Source organism: Halichoeres trimaculatus, unplaced genomic scaffold (assembly GCF_033239565.1).
Source record: "Halichoeres trimaculatus isolate MK-OKI-2021-1 unplaced genomic scaffold, fHalTri1.1 fHalTri1_scaffold_7, whole genome shotgun sequence".
In the NCBI taxonomy this organism is placed as follows: Eukaryota; Metazoa; Chordata; class Actinopteri; order Labriformes; family Labridae; genus Halichoeres; species Halichoeres trimaculatus.
Window position 1 is genome coordinate 29,773,435 of NW_027437185.1, and position 25,245 is coordinate 29,798,679.

At 40.1% G+C, this 25,245-nt stretch overlaps 1 protein-coding gene across 8 annotated transcripts in view; it reads right to left on the minus strand.

Annotated features, from left to right (window-relative positions):
* The window catches only part of diaph2 (diaphanous-related formin 2), a 483,641-nt gene that overhangs the window by 93,173 nt on the left and 365,223 nt on the right, over nt 1-25,245 (minus strand). For all 8 annotated transcript variants that reach the window (XM_074674141.1, XM_074674142.1, XM_074674143.1 and 5 more), the window contains one exon: nt 1,873-2,037. In XM_074674141.1, coding sequence (XP_074530242.1) covers nt 1,873-2,037 — 165 coding nt within the window. The remainder of the gene's footprint in view (nt 1-1,872; nt 2,038-25,245) is intronic.

Here is a 25,245-nt window from a genome sequence, read left to right on the forward strand (position 1 = left end):
AAAAAAAGCCTATATGGATACTGAATGTGCAGATTTTAAAACTACTTCATATTCACATGTCATAGAAATCCCTGGATCTGTCTGTAAATTGCTCCAAATGGTCTGCTTTAAAAATAGCACAAGATCTTTACAACAAAATCTTCACAAGACTTGCTGAAATAATGAGGTCATCCCATAAGGATCTCCTTACTGGTTCATGACAGATTGGAAGGGGCGGCCTCAAACACCAAGATCTTCCCCATAGCTCTGCCTTCAATAGGCCTCAAGAGGGTTGGCCAATCAGAGGGAAGGTTTTTTTTTTTTTTATTTTAGCAGGAAGTCTTACAGAAACGACAGCTTTAACCCCAAATAAAAGGATTTTTTTTTTTTTAATCATTTTAAGTTTGTCAGACCCAGTCTCAGTCTTCATTCCATTCTTAGGTGGACAATGCCTCATGGTAGCTTTAACAAGCTTCTCAGTTGTACCTCAACCAGTAACAGGCAAGGCAGGCATGTGCTCGGGACCCCAAGCCATGAGGAGGCCCTAGACTGCCGACCAACTTTGAATCACTGTAGAGCAGTGACAGTAACTATGAGGAGAGCTTGCAATGACCGTGTCGGACCTACACAGAACTCCCTAAAGGGGCCCCACCTCTATCTCTTGCTCTCACAGCAAGAAGCGGTATGTCTTACCAAAACAAATGAGGAGGCCTTTCAAAATAAAGCGAATCTATCCATCTGGCAGTGACGAACAAAACAAAAAGAAGAAGAAAAAAAACATCAAGAGCATCAACAGCTTCCTTTCACATTTTTTCTTCATGTCAGATCATTTTTTATATAAGGCTGATGGACACTACTTGGAGGGCCCCCCTGTAAATTTTTGCCCAAGGCCCTAAGGGACTCTAAAATGGCTTACCTACCAGTATCTCCAACCAACACACAAAAGCAAAGGAACTTTGGTACCAACGCCACTGTGTCGTTTGGAGTGAGATCACCAAAGGACATGAGTATGTGTTCAAAAACAACAACAACAGTTTCACACTTGAAACCCTGGGGGGAAACAAGTAAAAAGCTATTTTTTAAAACCACCATTAATTTGAGAAATACCTACAAGATCATATGAAAGTGACAATATGCATGGTGCAACCTGATCTTAAACATTTCTACAAAGTGCATCCTGCTGAAAGAGTCACCATCTGTTCTGGGGGAAAATATTTTTCATGTGCCTTTTTTTTACATAAAGCTCTGCACAAATCAGACAACAAGAATTAGCCTCCTTTAAGCTTCTGACTATGAATGGATTATGATGAGAATAACAATGTGCTTACAGGGATGAAAGTAGTGGATGTGATCGACCCTGATAATTAAAAATGCTTCTAAATATAACATATGGTAATTCATAACTTCTGATCAAACTAGGATATGTAGCATGAGTGAAGTTGTTTAACCCGCTGTAATATTTCTTTGAAAGTTAGAGGTTAACTTAAAATACTCCAACACTGCAGTTGGATGTTTGTTCAGCATATTAATATGTGTGACACTAAGGCTTTGGGAACACACACAAATCCATAGCAGCTAGAAATACTCACCTGTGCATCTGTGCATGGTATGGCTCTCATGCATAAAAGTTTAACACTACAATGTTTACAGATGTTTTTATCATCAGTCATGCTCTTCTGAAAATTTGATGAAACTGTGTAAGCGCTGACCAAAAATGTTTTGTTCTCATTTATCATACACTGGCTGTTCATTGACATCCAATGTGCAGAGGCAAGAGGAAGTGTGTGGGTGTGGGTGGTGGCTTCAAGTCAATATTTTTTGTGTTATTCTTGAAGGGGAGATAAATTAATGTTTTTCATATACATGCATGAAAACAAACAGCAATATACTCACCATGAAGAGGATGCGGAAGCTTGCCAGTTCCCCAAAGAAATCTTCCACACTGACCACATGGGGGTCGAAGGCGAAGTAGCTGCCGATGCTCTCGTAGAGCTTCTGCATGTTCTTGTGCATCGTTGACAGTTTCTCATACTGCTCTCGGGCATGCTTGCAGAAGCCGTGAGAAAGACTGAGTTAAGGGAAAAGCAGGAGTAAACGTCTCAAGCTCAAACAAACACATAAAAAAAGACGCTGTAATCAGCAATACAGCAACACTGCACAAATATGTCCAGCTGTGAAAAAAAACAAGTCATTGTTGGAATAGATCACTCCAGAAGCTTTACAGCATTTAGAAAGCCCTGCTATGTCAAGGTCAGCAAAACAAAATGCTGGATAAAGAAGGGTCAGAGACAATCTAATGTGCCATTATAATAACCTCTTCAACTCACTTTGGAGTCAATGGCACGGTGAGCTAATAGCTGTAGCCCTGGAGTAATGGAAAGGTGTTTTGTAGTCAGCAGCATGACACAGATGGTTGCTGCAAAAAGCTGATTGCAGTCATTGTTCTATTGTTTCTCCCAACAACAGTGGGGTCAGGTTGTTTTGAACCTCACAGCTCACGTCGCACTGTGTAATTTACTGAACAGGCAGAGCACTTTTCTCCCGGTGAATGGCTATTGACAGCCGGCATCAGTTAAGCATTATCCCAGCAGCCACTGACCTCATGGAGACTGCACTTGGACACTCCAAGACTCACACATCCTGGTAGGGATGAGGATGACACAGCCTCTCACAACAAAACAACCCACATCTGGTCAACTCTTTGGAAACACATTTACAAGCTTACATATGTATGAAAATAACCACACACTCTTAGTTGTTCTCATCAGTAAAAGTTTCCAACACCCCCTGCGTCTTCAATCATTTTCATCTTCCTTTCTGAGAGGTTATACTTATTGCAGCTTTAAAACCTCAAATAGCTCAAAGCTTATCATTTTCATGAGGGATTATTTATCACAAATTTGGCTTTATTTTGATAGGTCTTGCCATGAGTCCTGCTGAGTAAGATGTCACAGCACTTAAAAGTAATTGCTAAGATCTTAGAACTTAATGTGTTAAAAAAAGAGACTTAAATTCAGCGACAAACACAAGGAGTCAAACGATAAGGAGGGGAGGAACAAATTAGAGGTACTGGGAGATCGGCAAAAAGGAGAACAGATGTTGTCCTCATTTTAATGTCGATGACATGTACTTTAATTGTAAAAAAAAAAAAAAATTATTTAATTCATTTATTCATTTTTAATGGAAGTTGTCTCTAACTAAGCAATTTAACTTAATATTGTAAAAAAAAAAAAGAATAAATAAATAAAAATTAAAATTAAAATAATTTAAAAATTAAATAAATAATAACAGTCATTTAAGACATATTTAGGGGGAAAAAAGGACTGATTTGATTCAGACTGAAAATCTTGATTTCAAGGTCCTAACCAGAACACATAAGCACTACTGTCACAGCTTGTAAAACAGACGCAACAGCCCTACATACAGAGTAGGGATGGGTACCTTTCACATTTGAAAAGATAAGGTACTGATGCCTGGTACCTGGCAAGTGGTGTTGGTACTCAATGGTACCAATTTGGGGTACTTTTTTGTGTTCATGTGGTAAAAAAATATCAATTTGTTTAATGATAAAGCATACAAATGTTTCAAGTTAGCATATTCTTCAATATATAACCCTTGCAATGCTGTGTTCATGTCCAGCATGGAAAATCGCCTACTCCTCCACTCCCTCACAGTCACAAGGATGCATTTAGGTTCCTAAACATGGTACCTTTTGATTTCATGTGAATCCATACTCGGTAGTTTTGACAGAAAGTACCTAATTCTGTATCGATCCCTAATACAACAATACCAAAATAGTTGGTTGTAAAAAAAAAATATTTTAAACAATGAAAACATATGAAAATTATAAGAAAAAAAATCAACCAGATAATACATTTATCTCATTGAAACAGTTCCAACAAAATGTATCTGCATTAAAGTTATTCAAAAGCTTCCAGTGAGACAGATTCCTTTGGTTCAGATCTTTCTGTCATCTCCTCAGAGAGAGCAGCAAACCCTCACACACCTTTTCCTTATTTCTGTCTTGACCTTTGATACAGATGGTAGAAAAAAACCCACAGAGGGAGAAGCATACCTGTACTCTTCTGCTTGATATAAGTATGACAGAAACAGACCCAGTATAGACTTGTTATAAAGGATATGCCGTTGTTCACGTCACTTCAAAATTCTATTATTAGTCCGTAAAGCACCCTGTGGCTCAGCTTCTCAGTACATTTCTGACTCACAGATTACAGCCCGATCACACTCCTTGAGGTCATCAGGTGGAAGTCTTTTAGCTGTACCAAGAGTCAGATCAAAGTCTGGTGATGGGGCTTTTAGTTACAGTGCTCCTTCTTTTTGAGAAATGAAGACAGGATTGCACCTTCTTCAATATTTTTGTGTAAGACATCACTGGATATTGAGCATTTTCAAGGCATTTACCAGATCTCAAGAATGCAAGTCCCTTTGCACTCTGAATTGTGGATAAGAGCTTTAATTATACTAATAATAATACTAATAATAATCCCCTTAACAGTTTGAACCACATAACTGGCTCTTCCCTGAATTCATGTGAATAAATGTTCCCCACGCAGATGTTGCCCAGTGGAAAAAAACTGAAGCATGACTCAGACTGTACAGTGTTACTGCATGCTTTCCTACTTGAGGAAGCGGCTTAGTCCTCAATGCATCATGGGAACAATCATCCTGGCCTGTGATTGTCAGGGCTAAACAGTTGAACAGTGTTGTTTGTAAGCAGGCTGCTCTTATTATCTGGACGTCAGTTTTTCTCCACGTTGCTGGTTGCGTGTTTGTTCTGTCAGTTCTGTAGACATCTATGTTGAAGTCTAGGGGATTTCTCAGTCCCCGGGCAAGCTATTAACTCACAGTTTCTACAGCTATAAATAAAGCATCCAGATGTGTCTATATGTATGAGAAGCACTGACAAGGAAGGGTGGTTATATTACCTTCCTGCAAAATGGTTTGTACCACAACACAGAATTACTGTTAGCTGTGAGCTCATTCGAAAGCTCCATGGATGGACTCATCTTTATTTCTTTCTCCTAAACTGTCTCCATCTCACCACCCGCCTGGACCAAATTTATCCCCTATGCTTCTGTCAGACTGTCTTTATCTCTTCTTTTGTCCACCTGCCCCTCGCTCCACTCGTGTTGAAAACTCAGGGGCCCGACAGAGAGATGTGAAAGTAAAACTTTGCCAAAGACAGATATCTTTAAACTTCCAAACTCCTGACAGAGTTATGGTGTAACTTGAGACGTGTTTGTTCGGTTATCTTAGAATGAGACAGGTAAAGAACAATCTCTGTCTAGAGACCAATCAACCATGGAGAACACCATATGGTGCAGTGCCATTTATTAGCTAAACTAAAGTGAAGTACTTTAGCTAAAAAAAACACACAACAGCAGTCAGAAATGCAGCTTTCAATTCCCCTTCTCAACATGGCCTAATTGCTTGGAATGGAAAGATGTTTCCTGAAACAAGCAAGACAGCAGGACGTCAGTAAGATGATAAAAAAGAGCTGTAGGTATAAAAAAAACCTTTCTCTCAAGTAGGGCTTCAACAATTAGTTGACATAATTGTCTACGTCAACAATAAAAGTTCATCGACGCAAATTTAACCATTGACGTGTCGTATTATTGTTTTTATTGTCATATCATGCGTCACGTCATTGGATACTTTTATGGGAAAAGATCACTAAGTTCATACATGAAGAATATTAATGCGGAAATATCTCTGTGCCCCGACGACACTGGGTGCTGACGGAGGCGCTGCATCTCCAGCTTGGACAGCCTGACAGCTTCAAGTGTTAAGCCCCTGATAACATGATTTAGCGAGTCTTCTTCGCTCTCAATTTTTTTCAGGACACGAGTCACAGAGTAGTATTAAAACTTCCCTAACATTTTAAAAGTGAGGACATTTATCCAGAGGAGCTCAATCATGCTCAAACTTCACCGGGTAGCAGGTAGGAGGAGGGGCGGAGTGCGCATGAGCGAAGTGGAAGTACCGTATGTAGAGAAACGAAACTAAACATGTTGTCATGGAGAACTGAGAAAGTCAGGCAGGATCATACAGAGAGCAAAGCAACTACACGTTAGATAGCAAGCCCAAAGTCTTGCCAATCAGTACTACAAACAACAACTTAATTTCCCTGTTACCTGCTCATATGACACGGTGCTGACCAATCAGAGGTGAGAGCCTAACTCTGGGTAAATGGACTGAAAATGCAACACACAGGTTGAATTTTAAAGGTCTACACATTTTAAAGGACAATTAGGTTGAAACACAAAATAATCATGATTAATCGATTAATCAATTGATCGAAAAAATTACAAATACATTAGTCAACATAAAAAATAAACATTAGTTGCAGCCCTACTCTCAAGTTGGAGGGTTGAAACACTTTTTCAGACTGATACTCAAGTCTCAGCATCATTTAGGGTACAGGAAAAAGTTTTGCTAATCTCTTGTAAATAAATGTATGCTGGAATCAAATGAAACATCTATTATTGATGTTTGTTATCAAAGGCAAACTTGATACAGAATGATGGAGCTGGCGGGAAAAGCAGAGCCACGTGCGAGCTGCAGAAGTTCAGCAAGGCAACCATCACGCGACAGGTAGAAGTAGGCGGTGTTGCCTGGACTTGGTCTCCCTCAAACACTCTCAGATACACATGTATGCACGTGCACAGCAGTAGCTGTGTCCCGCTGGGGACTGGACTGAGGCTGGCTGTGCTTTTGCTCCTTGTATTTCCACATCAAAGACATGTCATATTGATGGAGCCTGACACACATTGTCCTGCAGCAACACAACCGGTTCGGCAGAGTCTTCATCAAACAAACATGCAGAGAGGGAGAGTGCGCAGGCGCGTGCACGCAGCCACACACCCACTTTCTGAATGCCTCTCTGTCAGGTTGTCCGTTACTCTTTTCATTCCCACAGTTTCTCACTCTCATTGCAGCCTTTATTGTCTCTCCTTTCCGAAGATAAATCTTTTTCTATTTCTTTCTCCTTTCTTCCTGTCCACCGCTGTCACTTTCAAACACTTTCTCTTTATAATTCTCTTTCTACATTTCCCCTTGATATTCTCTCCATTAAATTCTCTCACTCTAACAAGAACTCCCTCCTTTCTCTCCTACTCAGAGTGAACTTTCAGAAGTATGCTGTCTGAGCTGTGTCTCAGTTGGGCTCAAAGCAAAGCAGAAGCGAGGCAAGGGTCTAGAGGTAGAGCATCATGCAGCCTTTGCTTGCCCCGACTCTGTTTGTCAGTCTCTGCCCTCCTCCTGTAGCCGTCCTCAGAGGAGTGCTACCGCCTGCACTTTATGTGCACTGAAGCTCACCAACGCAGAGCAGCACAGACGCTCCAGGCTGCCTTTCATGGATGCATGGAGTCCTTACATGTCTCTATACCAAGCTTAATTATTCATATCAGTGGATTTATTGTATTTATAGCTTCTGCCATGTCTTATGTACTCACTGGCCACTTTCTTAGGCACACCTGTCCAACTGCTCGTCACACAAATTTCTAATCAGCCAATCACATGGCAGCCACTCAATTCATTTAGGCATGTAGACATGGTCAAGACGATCTGCTGCAGTTCAAATTGAGCATCAGAATGGGGAAGAATGGTGATTTAAGTGACTTTGAAGGTGGCATGGTTGTTGGTGCCAGACGGGCTGGTCTGAGTATTTCAGAAACTGCTGATCTACTGGGATTTTAACCCACAACCATCTCTAGGGTTTACAGAGAATGGTCCCAAAAAGCGAAAATATCCAGTGAGCAGCAGTTCTGTGGCCAAAATGCCTTGTTGATGCCAGAGGTCAGAGGAGAATGGCTGGACTAGTTCAAGCTGATAGAAAGGCAACAGTAACTGAAATAACCACTGGTTACAACCGAGGTCTGCAGAAGAGCATCTCTGAACGCACAACATGTCCAACCTTGAAGCAGATGGGCTACAGCAGCAGAAGACCACACCGGGTGACCCTCCTGTCAGCTAAGAACAGGAAACTGAGGCTACAATTCACACAGCAACACCAAAACTGGACAATAGAAGATTGGAAAAACGTTGCCTGGTCTGATGAGTCTGGATTTCTGCTCCACAGTCGGATGGTAGGGTCAGAATTTGGCGTCAACAACATGAATGCATGGATCCATCCTGCTTTGTATCAACGGTTCAGGCTGCTGCTGGTGGTGTAATGGTGTGGAGGATATTATCTTGGCTCACTTTGGGCCCTTAGTACCAACTGAGCATGGCCTAAACCCCACAGCCCACCTGATAGTTGCTTACCATGTCCATCCCTTTATGAGCACAGTGTACCCATCTTCTAATGGCTACTTCCAGTAGGATAACGCTCCATGTCATAAAGCTGGAATCATCTCAGACTGGTTTCTTGAACATGACAATGAGTTCACTGTACTCAAATGTCCTCCACAGTCCCCAGATCTCAATCCAATAGAGCACCTTTGGAATGTGGTGGAACAGGAGATTCTCATCATGGATGTTCAGCCGACAAATCTGCAGCTACTGTGTGATGCTATCATTTCAATATGGACCAAACTCTCTGAGGAATGTTTCCAGTACATTGTTGAATCTATGCCACAAAGGATTGAGGCAGTTCTGAAGGCAAAAGGGGGTCCAACCCAATACTAGCAAGGTGTACCTAATAAAGTGGCTGGTGAGTGTAGTTCTGCATCACATTGGAACTTTTCATCTCATTACTATTTTAGGCTTTTTTAAACAATTATGGGTCAAAAACAGGGCACGAGAAATGTCAACCGCTCACACAATGCCAGTTTCTGACAGCGTCAAATCAAACGGTGTCATTTTTCAAACACAATGTCACAAGTGAGATGTGATGTCAATGGCAGCACTCAGCTAGTTCATGTTTTTATAATTCCCTCTCTCAAATCGTCCTTTTCAAATATCTAGAATGAGTTTTTTGTCCTGTCACAGTGTCCTCATTACTATGTTTAATCAGTCACTTTTTTATCTGTGTGCTTGACGTGCCAGAGAGGGTACATTTAACATCAGTAAGCTGCGATTAAGGGCGCTCATTTTTAACACCACAAAGTGACATCAAAATCATGTCCAAGTCAGACTTACCCCAGATGTAGGGGAAAAAAGCTTTTCTGGAACTTGACTCCATTCGGTTTGATGATATAACCCAGGAAAGAGGAGAAAAATCCATTTAAGGGCCAAAAGCAAGTTGAAACACTCTTCACAATGGCCACCTATGAGGGCGGCAATAAATTACCAAGTTTGTTTACCTGTGTGCATGAGAGAGTTATTAAAGTGCTGCAAAAAAACCCTACAGTGGGGCCTGAAAAGCCTCCTTAATAAATCTCCTGTAACCTAGTTGCATTAATGTTTATTTAATGCTTTTCCTATGTGCTTGCTGGGCCTAGCAGCCGAGGCCCCACACTAAGCCTGCTTTTCTCCAAACCCCACCATCCCTGCTCCCTTTATCCCCACACCTACTGCCAACAGCCCCTGTGGGCCAAATTACACCAAAGCTGCCCACTGACTGGACACAACCCACCATGTTGAGAGCGAGAGGGGGATGAGAGAGGGATGAAGGAATGGAGTGCAGCGGTGGGCCACAGAGAGAGAACCGGAAAGAGGGAAAGAGCAGAGAATAACAGATGTTCCATTATGATATGTGAATGTAAGAGTCTGGATTTTTCAATGAAATCTTAAATTCTTGGTGTCTGCTTCTTTAAAGGCTCTGTGTGTAAAATCTGGAGAGACTCGGTTTCCCACGAGCACTATCACCCACCATTGTACAGACGTGACTCTTAGGCCTTGTACACACTCAGCCAGGTATTGTCAAAAACTAATATCTCCCGGTCATTCGTTTTAAAAATACTTTCGTCCACAACATGGACTGTATCTAACATGGACGTAGCCTCCCCAACATCACCTGTCTGTTCCTGAAACTGTGAAACAACCCCACCTGTAAGTATCCTTTCAAACAGCTACAGGGCACTGTCACGGCCAGTCACGTGACCTAAGCTGTGTCTCTGATTGGACAATCAAACGATCCTAATAACTTCTAAACCCCTGAGTTAGAAAAAAAATCACTCACCGTACAGTGTGTGCTAATAGTGAAATCAGCGTTTCAGACCCATGCCGTTTTTTGAAACAGGCTTTAAATACACTTTTTAATACCATTAAAGTCTGTATGGCTGGGTGTGTACGTGACTGCCGGTCTTTCTGCAGCCAGCCACAAGCCATGAACAGCAACTTTTAGCACTTTTGCATAGGCTTCACTTTTACTGACCAGGTGTTGCCTCTTGGTCCACGCACAGCGGGCAAATCCACTGATAAGTGCGGCTTGACTGCCAAACCCATATTTGGCAGTGTTTACCAGATGTAAAACCATCAGCCAATCAGAATGAGCCCCTGTTGTTTAGCTATGGCGTTTAAGAACAGAAAACTCTGTTTACCGACATCTAGACAAAACCATGAAACCAGAGTTTTCCAAAATCATCAATTTGGGCGCAGGTTTTAGAAAACATTGTTTCATGTGGATGATTGGCGTAAACGTATGAAAATATATGCGGTTTCCAAATAACCGGCTACATGTGGACATGGCCTTAATGAGGTGTGCATTTGTTTTGGAGTAAAATTAATGAAATGTGCATTGTCTTCTTCACGCTTGTCTTTTTTATTTGAGATTTTAACTTTTCACAGAATGAAAAGTGGAGCATTACATATTGATTTGTAGTTACTTCACACTTTTGTTTGAAACGTGAAAACAAGTTAACTTTGTGAACTCAATTTGGTCTTTTCGTGCTGTAAACAGATTTGTGTTCTCCTGGGAAAGGCTGACCCAACCACTGAGACTGAGAAATGGCATTTAGAAATAACTAATTTGGTGCTGATAACCTCATTCTAAATCTCAGATTATGAGCAGGCAAATATATAAAAGTAAAACTATTTCAAGATCACATATAAATTCCTCACAGTTTTTTATTTCTATTTTTCTTTTTTTTTTCAAGCATAGCATACCTCAATTTACACCAGCCAGTGTAAAAAAAAATAAAGGGTGTAAAAAGGGTAAACTCAATCAACACTTTGATGTTTTTGTGAGACTTTTTTTCCCCTCTAGTATTATTCCTCTCCTGCCTCCATGTGAGGTTCTTAAGTGAAGAGGACAGGCCATTCTGTTTTGTGTGGTGATACAAGCAGAGGGAGGTCCGTAGGGTGAGCAGGAAAGAGGCTGACAGCATCCTGAGCCGGGCTGTGGCACACGGACTCTGGGGCTCTCAGAGGGAATTAGCAGAGCAGCTAGTTCCGGGAAAATGGGATGTGACCTGGTGCTGAGGTGTGTGGAGAAAAGAAGAGAGTCCATGAGAAGAAGGAGGAAGAGGGAGGGCTTTGTTGAAAGAGGGAGGGCAAGGAGGAGCGAAGAGTTGGCAAAATTCAAAAGATATTATATCACCATACCTGATTTTCATGATTTCTCATTGTCTATGAAAACTGAAACCACAGGATGCTGTCAGGCGATTAAAAAAATTGATCTAATTACATGATTTGTAATTAATTAATCACATTTTAATCACATTTTAATGTCATATCTGAAGAAGAAGAATTTGAATTCTAGGATATAACAAAATTGTAGTACATGACTATTTAAATGAATACACAAAGAAGAGAAGATTTGCAAATCCACATTTTTTTCAACTGGCCAAAATTATGATGTCCTTGTTTGTTGCTATTGACGTCTCTAGATGTCAATTCAATTGCAGCAGTTCACTGTGTCTATTGAAGTAAATTGTGTTTTTCAGTGGGAAGAGGCGGGTCTGGTGGAGCTTGTCAATTCAAATCATGCTTGTAAGCTACTGTGGGTGAGAGGGGTGTGCTTTTTGGATGAGAGATCAGCATGGATATGAGGAGAAGATTTAATAATAATAATAATAATAATAATAACTTAAATTTATATAGCGCCTTTCAAAGAACCCAAGGCCGCTTTCACAGTAGAGGGACAAACAAATTAACAACAAGGCCTTAAACAGGGAAGGCCAGGGAGAACAAATGAGTTTTGAGAAGTGATTTGAAACAGTCAAGGGTGGGAGAGTTGCGGATTTCTGCAGGGAGAGAGTTCCAGAGGGTGGGGGCGGCCACACTAAAAGCTCTGTCACCGACCGACTTTAGTTTGGTCCCCGGGATGGAGAGGAGACCAGCATCGGATGACCAAAGGCTCCTGGACGGGGTGTGATGGTGGAGAAGATCAGCCAGGTACTGGGGGATTTGAGATGACAGAAGCTAGTCAGAAAAGTTCAGGCAGCTCTCGCTCCAACTGAGGATGTGTCGCAGTAGTTCAGAGAGAAAGAGTGGTGGGATCATGAGAAAAGACAACAGAGATCATGGAGAGGATCAAAAGATGGAGCGCCGAAGATGAGCGTGATCAAAAAAGTATGTCCATTTTTTGGGATCAAAAATGGGAAGAGAGTCATAAAAGAAGAGGGTCCACTCTTCTTAGGTAGTTTTATGTGTTTACATCGTCATAGAACAGAATATCATTTAAGTCTTGCAAGATCATTCAAGATGATCCGAAAATGGCAGGCAGCCAATGTTTTCATCTTGTGGTAATTTTACAACGCAATAATTTGAGGCGTAATTAATTTATCTAATTAACATGTAAAAGTGACAGCCTAAAAACAAATCAAAAAATCAAACTAAAGAGAAAAAAGCACAACCTCGAAGATCAACTGTAGAAAGCCAGAGAGATGCTTCAAACTCCACAGACTCAGTTAGCATGCTAGCTCTCCAACATTCATCACCACATTTCAGATCAACCCCAAACTGTCATCCTCATGTGGCATCACAGAGGAGTCAGAGAAACTCCAAAGTCCACGGAAAACAACATCAGGGAAGTTTGTCTGTTTGAGTCGCATTTTGTTGAGAAGACAATTGTCTGCACAAAATTTCACCGTAAACAGTCCAATATTTGCAGAGAAATTTCAACAAATATGGATCAGAATGGTACACAGACTGACAAACTGACCGGCCAGAATTCTCCTTCCAAGAGTCAGTTGCGAGGGAAAACTGTAGCAGTCTTTTTGTCTCCCAAGAAGGCAGCAGACCTGCATGTGCACAGAACTAAAGAAAGAAAATAACTGCAATAATAAAATGAAACAAAGAAAAAAAGTTTCCAGCTCATGTGAAATGGAAGCACAAGAATAAAAATTCAGGTCAAATTCATTTCACATGGAGAAAATAATTAAATCTGTAGCGAACTGAATGCCGTGTGGAAACAATACTCTCTGAAAATTGCTGGACTTTGTCCAAAGTAATCAAAACAGCATCTTGGATGAAAATCAAGGGTGTACCATCAAGAAACTCTATCCTGTTGATCCATCTTTGTCATTGCACACATGCACACACACAGAGGCATCACACTGTATCACTTTGTTTCCTCCCTTCTCCCCCTCGTGCTGTCTCTCTGCTGGATTACAGAAGGTGCCAACAGGGTGGTGATTATTCGATGCCCTCTCCCTCCCCTTCACAGAATGTAATTAATGTAATACTTCAGTATGCCGCCGTGGTGATCAGACTCGCGTTTCACCTCTTAACCTTCAATGTTCTCAGTGTCTCCACAAAACCTCACACGCTCCCTTAAATCGTATCAGTTGAAAACTGATGTTTCCATCTCTTTAGGTATTTTCTTTATCTCTTTCTCGACTTGGACGTATATATCTCGATGCATAGAGGGCATTTACATATATTTTTCATTACCATGAGGGATGTATTTTGCACGGATCAGAAGCTCAGTGAATTATATTACCACTCTGACATGGGGTCGTAACCTTTCCTCTCCCTTACACTCCTCTCCATCATCTCCCCTGCAGCTTCCCGCCTCCTTTTTCCTCTTGAAAATTAAAAGCCAGATTTGATGTCAATTTTCCTGTCAATTTATTCTGCCCGTCTCTTCGTTGAAATATTTATACCTGTAGAGAGGAAGGTTGCCTCTGCTTAAACATTCAAAGCTCTTCACTACAGCACCCAGCTGGTGTTGGAACAACTCAATGAGGGGGGAGGCTGGTGGGTGTAATGACTACATCTGATAAAGGAAAAGAGACGGTATAAATTAGATATGAGAGGATTAGGTCCATGGGAATGACCTGTTGAATCATGGATAGGCTATTAAAAAGGGGAGAGAGTGCAGGAAAAAATAATTTGGTGTCCAGAATAATGGCGCAAGTGAGTGAGTGTTTGAGAAAAACAGCAGTCTTGTTAGGAATCCTGGCCAACACACACACACACACACACACACACACACACACACACACACACACACACACACACAGAATATTGTCTTTGATAACCTTTTATGGTTGTTGTCAGCCTTTCATCCTCTTTCAAAGCAATCTCATGTCACATTGATGCCCAGGGCCGGTGCCTCTCTGCGTAATTTTCAGAGTGGAAACATAGCAATGCAAATCCACTGTGTTTACAATGCTCATACTTGTCAAACTGTAAAAGGTCAGGTCTCTTTCTCCCCGCTGACACCAATCTAATCTGTAAACATCAATCCCTACCTCTACGTTACAATGGCTCACAAGATGCCCCTTGAATAGACGAGCATGCGAGAAACACAGGCATCCGGCATGTCATTTAATACACCCCAGCAAGCTGGTAAACAATATTACAGAGCTAAGCATCCACAGACGGCCCAGCTGGGTATTTTGATACGATGCAGAATGTAGATAAGTGCAGGATTCAGTATTTATTATTCAGAAAAACACCCACGAGTAATCTTTGAGATGCCAGTCATTACCAGGGTTGCTCTCTCATTGATTTTGTCTTCAATGAATCCAACCACCACCTTCTGTCCTTCAGCTCAAATAGAGCTGCTGGTAGGAAAATGAATGCAAGCTTTTCATCTCATAGTAATGCACTTTCTTTTTAACAGATAAACAGACATGCCATAGCTTCCCACTCACAGGTTCCTAAACTCTCCACCATTCAGACTTCAGACTAATAACTGGAGACATTTATGCTATTTATCGACACATTTTCTGTTGAGAATAGGTTAGCCTTCTGCTATTAGAACACATTTACTTTAAGGAGTTCATACAGCTTCACCAAATCCCTGCTCATACTTAATGAAAATTGCTGCTGGAGGGATGAAATAACTCACAAATGATGCCTAGTTTTCTGTTTCAGAAATTCTAAATTGAATTCCACATTAAATATATTTGGTAAAACACAATTATACATTTTTTTGTGATGCATAGGATTCAAACTGACTAAAAAAGTAACCATAAAAAATAACCATAACAACAATTTCAACTGTAACCCTACCATACTGTATGGCCCCTCCTTCAATGGCTGGTGAAAAATTTAAGGTGGATGGTTTTGAATGTACTTGATGAAAGCTTGACATCAATAATCGATAAAGCCACCTTAAAGGTCCCATATTATGCAAAAATCACTTTATTACGTCGTTTAGTGAAATTTGGGTCTTTGGCTTTCCTCCCAACCCAAAAAATGTGATATTTAATGACAAAACCTGTACTTAGTAGTGCTTGTGAGTGTAAAATCCTGACCTAAAACTAGCTGTTTGGATTTTGGGGATTTGCCGACGTCAGCGATTTCCTTTTTGACCAATCAAGAGCAAGTCTGACCTGATTGGTCCACTTGAGCAGATACCCCCAAACCCCTTCCCTGCCCACTCCCCTCCCCGCTGCTGGAGAAAGCCAAGAGCCATCACTGCTTTGTTTTTGGCTGTAAACAGCTTCCCATCTTGGAAGAAGACAAGACTAAGTGGCTAGAGTTCATTTATCAAGGAAATGTGCCAGCTACACTCAGTAAAACTGTGCATGTGTGTGCTAGTCACTCCACGGCCGACTGCTTTTCCAACTTTGGACAGTTCAACAGAGAGCTAGCGAATAGACTGGTCCTGAATCCAGGCGCATTAGCAACCATCCGCCAACAAACCTCGGACCCTGGAAATGTGAGTATTTTAAATGCTGTGTGCTGTGGAGCAGATGTAAGAGCTTTTTCTCAGTGTCCTCCCTGTCTCTGTGTTAGCTTCAGGATGCTAACTGTAGCTGCAGTTAGCCTGTTGTTTTAGCCTGATGTTTTAGCCTGTTGTTTTAGCCTGTAATGTTACGGTAAACGAGCTTCGCTGTTTTCTAAACATTGTGCACTTGGAGCTCGTGTATCAGCAGTGGCTCATTTACATATGAGGGCCACGCCCACTAAATCAGACCGTTCTGAACAGAGGGGCTATGAGAGCCTGGAAACAATGCTGCTGTGCTTGATTTATTGGCTTTTTGGACCAAAACATGTTACTGCCATTTCATGAAGACATCAATGATCCATATTAAACTGCAGAAAGGAGCATAATATGGGACCTTTGAAATGCTAAAAATAATACCTGACCATCGGGTTTGTCGTCGTCTTTCAGACAAAGAATAAACTGGGGCGTGAACCCGTCTTCTGGATCTTGAAGTGCTCAACAAAATTAATACAAACTAAAAATATACCATTTTCTCATTTGGAGACACAGTTATGTGAGTTTTTTATGATGTTATGTTACTGTCATGTCTTGCAGCGTTTTTATTCCCCATATGTCCTCTGACTGCATGTGTTGTTATATTTGTACTGATTCCTGCACGTTTGCTGTTGATGCAGACGTTTTAACACGATGCAGCAGGTTTCTTCCAAACCATTTGTTCTGAGCTGCATGTATGTGTTTACAGATGTGCACCATTTTGCATTGGTAGCACATTTGCTGTTGATGCAATCACCCTGACATCTGTGCAGACATATGTTTTTGATTGTGTGTCGTTTTTTTTGCCTGGTTTTCCTAATTAAAATATTTGCTGATTTAATTTAACATTTATGCTACACTATGCATTTGATGTGCAGTATTTTTTTCACCTGGTTCACCTTATTTGTAGACCATATACCAACAAAAACACACTGCGCCTGTAGCCTCCTGTGAAGGGAGGAAGTCATATTTTTTACTGCACAGTGTGATCAATTGAAAAGTCTTGTCTGGCTTTGCTACTAAAGAAGTACAAAGAATGTGTGTGACATACCTTATAGATTTGTTTCCCCGCACATGCTATAAGTCTGTGTAGTTCTATGCACCAATGACAGTGATGAATCACAACTGCTGGCCTGTACTTTTTGTGTCATGCTGTGCCTTTCCCTGTGCCTTTCTGTTTCAACTGCCTTCATCTGCCTCTAAGCTTTTTTATGAAACTCACATCACAGACATCCATTCTTTCTCTCTCTCATTCGGCAGCCCGTGGGTTCTTAAATGTTGTATGAACAATACAATTCAAGCTAATTTACTTTATGCATGCATTTGTAATATCTGAGGAAATGACTGTACACTGATACTCCATGTTGTGTTTAGCTATGTTCCTCAGCAGATCCCTGGTGCTTAGTTTTCAATCAGATCAGACATTTGAAATTCAGGGCATGTCTTAGCATGTGCGGGGTAAAAGAGCATGAAAGACCCTTTGAAACATTGCATGTACCTACTGCTGTGTTTTTTTTCCTAATCAAAATATGAGGAGCTATAGCGTCTTAACTCAAAAAGGAGCTGATTTTTTTATAGTCACTTATATTCAATGCTAACATATATTCTTTTGCTGTTATCCATGCATTTTCAAATGTACTATTTTATATTTATTATTTAATTTTAGAGTTGAACCAATACAATTTTTGCCTTTCCGATACTGATACCAATACCGATATCGATCCATCTGCTTTGGTATCGACCAATACTGATACTGTTCTGATGCCAGTGTTAAATAACAACCTGCATGCCCTACTGTGGGATAAGACCAGTAATGTTTTGGGTAAAAGCCCCCCAAAAAATAGTGTATGGAATTACTTAAGTTAATATTAATTGAAAATATGAAATATTTAAATGTTTACCATCAAAACAACTCTTCAGAATGTACACAAGTTCTTTTCAAATGATAACTTTTTTACCCTGTTAATTGGTAAAACAAAGAAAGTGCATCAGAGGCAAAATGTTGAATCAAGTTGCAAGGAGCACAGGTAAAAAATGAAAATAAAACTACAAACAAACAAAAAAAAGGCATAGAGCTGTTTGCCTGGAATGGCACCATGGATTTCGTCCCACCAATACTGATCCAGCTTTGAGAGGCAGCGATACACCAATAACCAATACCACCGATCAATATCGGTCCATCCACCCCTATTTATATTATAATCATTTAAGCTAAAAAGTAAAGCACATTTTATTTTCTGATAACCAGATTACAGTTAGCTACTTACATATATATTAGTGGTTATGTATTATTTTTTATTTCATAAGTGACTTCTCTATGAATTAGAAATAACAATGTGAAATTCCTGGTGTAGGAGACTCACAGAAAAAGAAAAAATAGCACTTCATGTTTTTGTTTTTGTTCTTTCGGTACTACTACAGGGGGTACAATCAATCTAATGAGCACTGTATACAATGTTGAAATACCAAATGCAACCTCACTTTCTTTATTTTCTTTCTGGTTTCTAAAGAAGCTCAATGTGTCATGTAGCAAATGACAACAATTTCAGTTTTATGTGGGGAACTCTTTCAGTATAATCTTGCAGCTTGGAAAAAAAAAATGAAGGCTTATATTTAAAAAAAAAGTACCATCTGACCCCGGTCTGCTCACAGCAGGTCCAGATTACATCTTATGCAAGTGATCACTGTGCATAAAGCTGGAAATGGTGCCTCTTAGGTGGCCACTTAATGCATTCCTTGTGAACAGAGCAGTAATCAAGGCACGCAGCGCGGCTTGATGTGTGTCTTGATGTGTGCCTTGATGTGTGCCTTCAGACTGCTGGGGAATGTTTTAAATGTCAATGGAGTGTTCTGCCTTCGTGTTGGACTGATTCAATCTTCTGTGCAGCCCAAATGAACAGAAAGTGGTAAAAAGATGAATTTTTGATAGAATGCAAATGGCAGTGATACTCGATGAGGAAATTAAGCATTGTTCTGCTCTGAGACCGGCATCAGAGCAAGGGTTATCTACTGGAAATGGAAGATATCTGTAGCAAAAACCACAACGCAGAGAGATTGATTCAAATCGGTTATACATGAGAGTGCATGTGTGGAGGAACAGAGGAATCTGACACAGAGAGAATGGTTTGTGCACATATCGAATGTAATTAAAATCAATGTCTCAATTATTCTAAAAATATTAGAATCAGACTTTCCGTCAGATGTAGGGCTGTCTGAGGCTGCAGCTCATATTTTTGATATTACCAGCTTCTACTTGCCGATGGGAAATGGTAGCAGTTTGGATGGTTGAATTCACAGGGCTCTGAGTAAACACGCTTCAGAGCCAAAAGGTCAAGCATGAGATACATTTTAGAGTGCAAATAGTCAACAAATTGTCAAGTTTTTCTGTAGATAGAGCACAGGGATGAACGGAATGATAAAAATGTGGTTGTAAAAGTAGCAACAGAGGTGAAAGAGGAAGAGACAGAGAGGAAGAAAGAAAAAAGTGTATATTGATCAGATTCCTTTGCTAGGACCACTGGCCCAGCGGCTAGCGTGACAGAGTACAGCTCCATTCAATAGCCTTATCATTACCACCGCACAAACCCATTCAGCAGGTCAGCCTATTTGGCCCCTGGTTCAGTGCGTGTGTTTGTGTTTGTGTGTGCGCGTGTGGGTGTGGGTGTGAGCATGCAGTGGGAAGGAAAGAAGAAGTGGAGGGGGTAAATTTCGATTCCTTGAGCCAATGAATCCCATTATAAGAGCACTTACAGCACATTTCTTTGTTCAGAACACTTTCAGGCTAATGAAGTGTCCTAAGAGTTAGAAGTTAAAAGGAGATGCTATCAAGTTTGGAGGTAAAGTTATTGTCAGATAAAACCAAGATGTTACAGAACAAAGTTTTGTCTTTGAATCCAAACTTGTGGCCTGAGAAGGATTTTGAATATTTTACTGAAATCACGAGTCTATTTTTTTCATTCTGTGAGACTGACATGTTATAAATTGCTCCTTACTTTCATGACTAGTAGAGGGAAGCATGACAAACCCAGCTCAGAGAAATTGAAACCATCAGTGCTGAAGAATTACGCTGAAATTGGGTTGCTTTACATATAAAAGGACAACCTCCTTCTTTATTAAATTACAGTCAGACATGAGTGGCAGAAGTAGCTGTCAAAGACAAGGAGCTGGAGAAGGAGAGACACAGACCAGGAGAAGGAAGGGATAATGGAGCCGTCTCCATTGGCAACGCACAGGCACACAGACTATTTTTAGCAAATTAATTTAAGGCTCTAAATAATTAACTGATAATTATCTGGCAATCAAGAGTAAGATAAAATGATCTCCCCAAGATTTTTTTTTGTCATGAAGCTCAGCGGGCAGACGGAGGAGCTTTGAGTGAGTCTCCAGTCACGATGCAGAGACGGAGAGAAAGGGAGGAAGGGAGGGAAAGAAATTGACAGAGGGAATACAGTAAGATGTGCTCGCTGGAAGGCAAGTGGATTTGCCAATGATTAGTGTCTAATGAGTGACAGAAAAACTGGCACTTACAATCCATTTGTCTGCAGAATAATAGATGTGTGCAGCAGCTGTCTTTCATGTGTTTGTTGCATACACACACACATGCACAGACACACGCCTGTGTAAATATAAACAGCCTCGACGAGCAAAAATGACATGCAAATTGAAACATTAGCTTGCAAAATGCACCAAACTGCAATGATTTCAAATCCATCATTCATCTTTAATCCTAACAGAGTTGTGACAATTTCCCCTGATAGGGTGGCTGAGCTAAAATGTGAGATGAACTCCGGAGCAGCAATTTAGTTTTTTTTTTTTTTGTCTGTTTTGGCACCCCCTGTGGACAAAATAGTTGAGGAACATCTTTCCTGATTTATTTATAGCATTTTCAGACTAAAAACCTCCTTCACATCATGTGTCACTAAAAAAGTATTTGAAAGATGGACAGCACAACAGCTCCCTGAAAGTGTCACCAAAAAAAAAAAAAAAACTCCCCCTTAGGAGTGTAGGTCATAAAACCTCCTCCACTGCAGCAGATGAATAATGTCTCCAACAAAGAAACTGTAATTAATGGAAAACACTTTTCTCCTCAGCATCTATCATAAAAGTCCATATCTAATTTGAGTGCAAGGGTTCATTTTATTTCAGAGAAGTACACTTTTAATTGGATGCAACAATTATGGTTATAGTATTGAACAGGTTGGCATGGCATCAACAGCTTCAAATGTGCCTGTGAGTTATGTTTATCTAGTTTTGTTTGATCCGCTTCGTTGCATTACATTTCTCTCTTCAATCGGATCTGTTTGCATGTTCCTGTGAGTCCACGAGCTGAGATAAAGAAACTTCTCCTTACTGCTCATTATCCAATCATTAACCACTCAACGTAAGTGATGTCATGATATGACTGGGATCACAGCCAGTGACTGACACAAAGCACTCCAAGCATAGAGCAGCAGAGTTAGCATTCAGCCCGAATGTGACAAAAAAGAGGGGAAAAAGACAACATTAAATTGGAAAGTTGAGGAATGTAAGGCGAAGCATTCACAGGGAAAATTGGATCTGTTGATGTTAAAGTCAGAGTTTCAGATGTCACAGAGCTGGCTTGGCAAGAACACCATGCTAACTTACTAAGGAAAGCTAACCGGGTCAGTACAGAAGTCTGTTGTTCTACCCAAGTGATGTTCAGAATTAAGGCTTAAATGGAATACACAGTGCAGTCTTTGCCATAATAAATTAAAATCATGTCCCTGCACAAACATCTGAAATTGAATCATTACATTTTCAAATGCATTAAAAGGGTATAGTATAAGTATACAGTATGAGCATTGTCTGTATTAAATCACAGAGCCGTGTAACTCCACATTATGTAACAATGCCCCAATATTTAATAATATAATACATTCTGACTTCATCATGTAATAACGCCACATTTTGTAATAATCTGCCACATTTGGCAATACAATTCTTGAACACAATATGTAATTAAGTTTGCAACATAATGTAGTAAGTTCATACACATCACTTATTACAAAGTGTGGGAACCCATATTGTTTATGCATTATGTAAGAAATTATTACATAATGCAGCATATTGCATTCGAGAATGTTATTACAAAATGCGGTGTTATTATATAATGAAGTAAAAATGTATTACATTATTAGATATTGGGGCTTTATTACATCATGTAGCATTATAAGCCTTTTTATTTAAGTGACTTATTCTGCTGTTTACACATGTTTTGAATTAGAGCCCGACCGATATGGGATTTTTGGGGCTGATGCCGGTACCGATACTTGGGGCAAAAAAAGCTGATATCCGATATATCGACCGATATATATCATAAATTCATTGATATACACATGATATATACTGTATACAATCACAAATCATTATAATACCCATATGATTCAAGACAGAGACAGAACACTATTGAATTAAGGAACTTAAATTACAAAACTATCAACAAAAGAACTGTAGTGTAAACCAATGATAAATAAGAACAAGCTGTAAACACAGTAATAAATGTAGAAGTCAAACTGTAAACACCTTAAAGAAATAAGTGAAACTTTAAACAAAGTAAGTATAAAAAAAAAAGTTAAAAATGTAAACACACAATGAGCAACTTACACGACATTAATGTGCTGTATTATAGTCTTACATTAGATAATGGTGAACGTGTGAATTAACAGTAGCATTTATCTCTGTTTATCTCACAGAAAAGCAACTAACACGATGTGTTAGTTGCTGACGATAAAATGTCATTCTATAGTCTTACATTACATGACGTTGGACGGAGGGGGCGGGCACTCGGCAGTGTGCAGCCCAACACACAGACGCACAGGAGCAGGAGCGACAGAATCTCCGTGGAGCAAACATTTTTATAAACAGCTAAATTCTGGCAGATGTTGATTAATCGGTGACAGGCATAATCGGCTCGGTCGAGCTCTATTTTGTATGTGCATCAAGTTTGAAGTTACGTACGGTTTATCATTGTGTTTTCATGTTGTATGGTAGGAGAGTTTAGCAGCGTGGGAGGTGCCTCTTATTTCACATAGGAGGGTCTTAGCTTTAGCTGGTGAATATTTAAGTGAGGGAGTTCAGTGCTGTCAGTTTGTTGTTCTGTGCCCTTGGAAGCTTTGTGAGTCAGTTGATTTATTATACTTTGTTTCTGTTCATATGCATTTTTTGGTAGATGTTTGAGACAATATAAAACTTATTATGTCCTTTATTTATTTTGTAGTTTCACACTTCTGATACATTAATAAACCTGTGGACAGCAACGCAACGTCTCCAGAGTACTGATGTCCAGAAGAGTTAAGCTGTCTGTCAAGATTTATTCTGAACATATATCGAGGATAGAGCACTTATTCCTACATGTCATACATTGTGCATTAGTTTATTTTATGGCTGGCATATCATATAAAATCACAGGGTTTTTAAACAAAAAGTTTTGCTTTAAATAAAGGAAAACATTCACTTTAGTTAATTTTAAGCCTTTGCTGTTTCTGTAAAATTCTCCTGAAATGATGAAGGATTGAAAACAGGAATAATTAAATGAATAAACAAAATAAAATAAAAACAAATAAAACTATCCAGGGTTTCTGAACTGAAACAGGTGACCAAAAAAATAAGGTAAGTTGAAACACAACTAACTCTGTTGTTGCTTCCCTACAGTTAAGCACTGATATGATGCCAAAAGGAGGGGAGGTGACAGCCTTGTTGACAGCTCTGTTGATTAACACAGCCTCCTGCAGTGATCTTTACCAGATTGGCAGAGTAGAGGAGGAATGGTAAAAAAAGAAAAATCCTCACAGCCATGAGCGCCTGCTTTTAATCAACATAAGAATCTGTTCTGTTCTGTTGTGTGCTGCACCAACCTCAGGAATCTTTGCTGTTTTATCAGTTTAAGTTGTGCATGCTTCGGCGAGCAGGTAGGCATCACTGTGATTTACATCACTCTTGTACCGAAGCACGTCACCAGTTTAAAATCACAGCCCCCACTGTGGAGGTATTTTGACTTCACTTTTTTTTAGTACAATGAAGGCTGTCATCCATATTTACATCCTGTAAAAATGTTAAATGTACTCCATCAATCTTTCCTCCAAATAGTGCTGTTGGCTTTTTAGGATATTGAGTGACACCAGCATCAATTTAAATATGATTCACAACCTCCCAAAAAACCCTCTCAGGAGCTTTTAGTGGTTTTAACTTTAAGAGTGTGGTGGAAGTTTCTGTCCAAGTTGGGTTGCTCCACATTCTGACCCTGACAACATTCCCCCTAAAGAGAGACTGAGACGAGCAAGAGAGTCCTGACAAGTGGTTGATGAACTGCCTCTGGCTATATATGTGTGTCCTCCAACCTGTAAAAATAAAAGTACCTCCATTGCCACTTCATCTCCCTCTTACCAATTCTTTCCTCTCTCTTCTTGTCTTCATCTCTCTGACACTCTCATGTTTTATTTCTGCTCTCTCTATCCCATTACTTGCTCAGTCCTCCAGCATGGAATTGGATAAAAATAGCTGTCAAGCTAAGTATGCAAATCTGTCAATCCATCTCTCCCTCTCTGTCATCTGTGTTATTTTAGTGGCTTCTTGGACTTTTATCTCCATGGTGAGTCTAATTACAAACAACTCTACCTGTTTAGAGATGCAGAGAGAAAAAAAACATGGCGGAGAGGCATGTGGAGTAGCTGGCCACATGCAGACTGAGGAGCTGAATATCTGCAAATCACCAATAACTTGGAAGAAAACTGCCTGTTTCATGTGTAAAGACACCAGTCATGGTTTTGTGAGGAAGCCACACAGACATATGTTTCCATACTGTGTCCTTTGACATTTTTAGGATTACAGAGTGGGCACAATTAGCTTGACGGTGTGATGTGTTTTGGTGAGAGCTAAAGTTGACAGCCTTACCTAGACTCCCTGTTGTGCAACCTTTTATAAAATCAATGCCACCACTAAACACAACTCTCCCCTGTGGAGCTGGGCCCTGTTACAGCCTCCTTCCCTTTCCAGTGTGGGGAAGAAAACACAGACAAACAGATGAATTAGAGCCTCCAGCCTGCCTGCTATTGTGAAGTGACAACAGTACTGTCAGTAATATAAAAAAAAACAAACAAGCAATTCTTTTATGAAACAAGAACCCCTGCATTTAAACTTCACTTTCTTCAGCCAATTATATTTTCTCCCTTCAACAAAAACCTGGCACTATCTGTGAAAATCATTGTTATTGGCTTGATTGCTTGTCAGTGGGTGACATAGCAGAA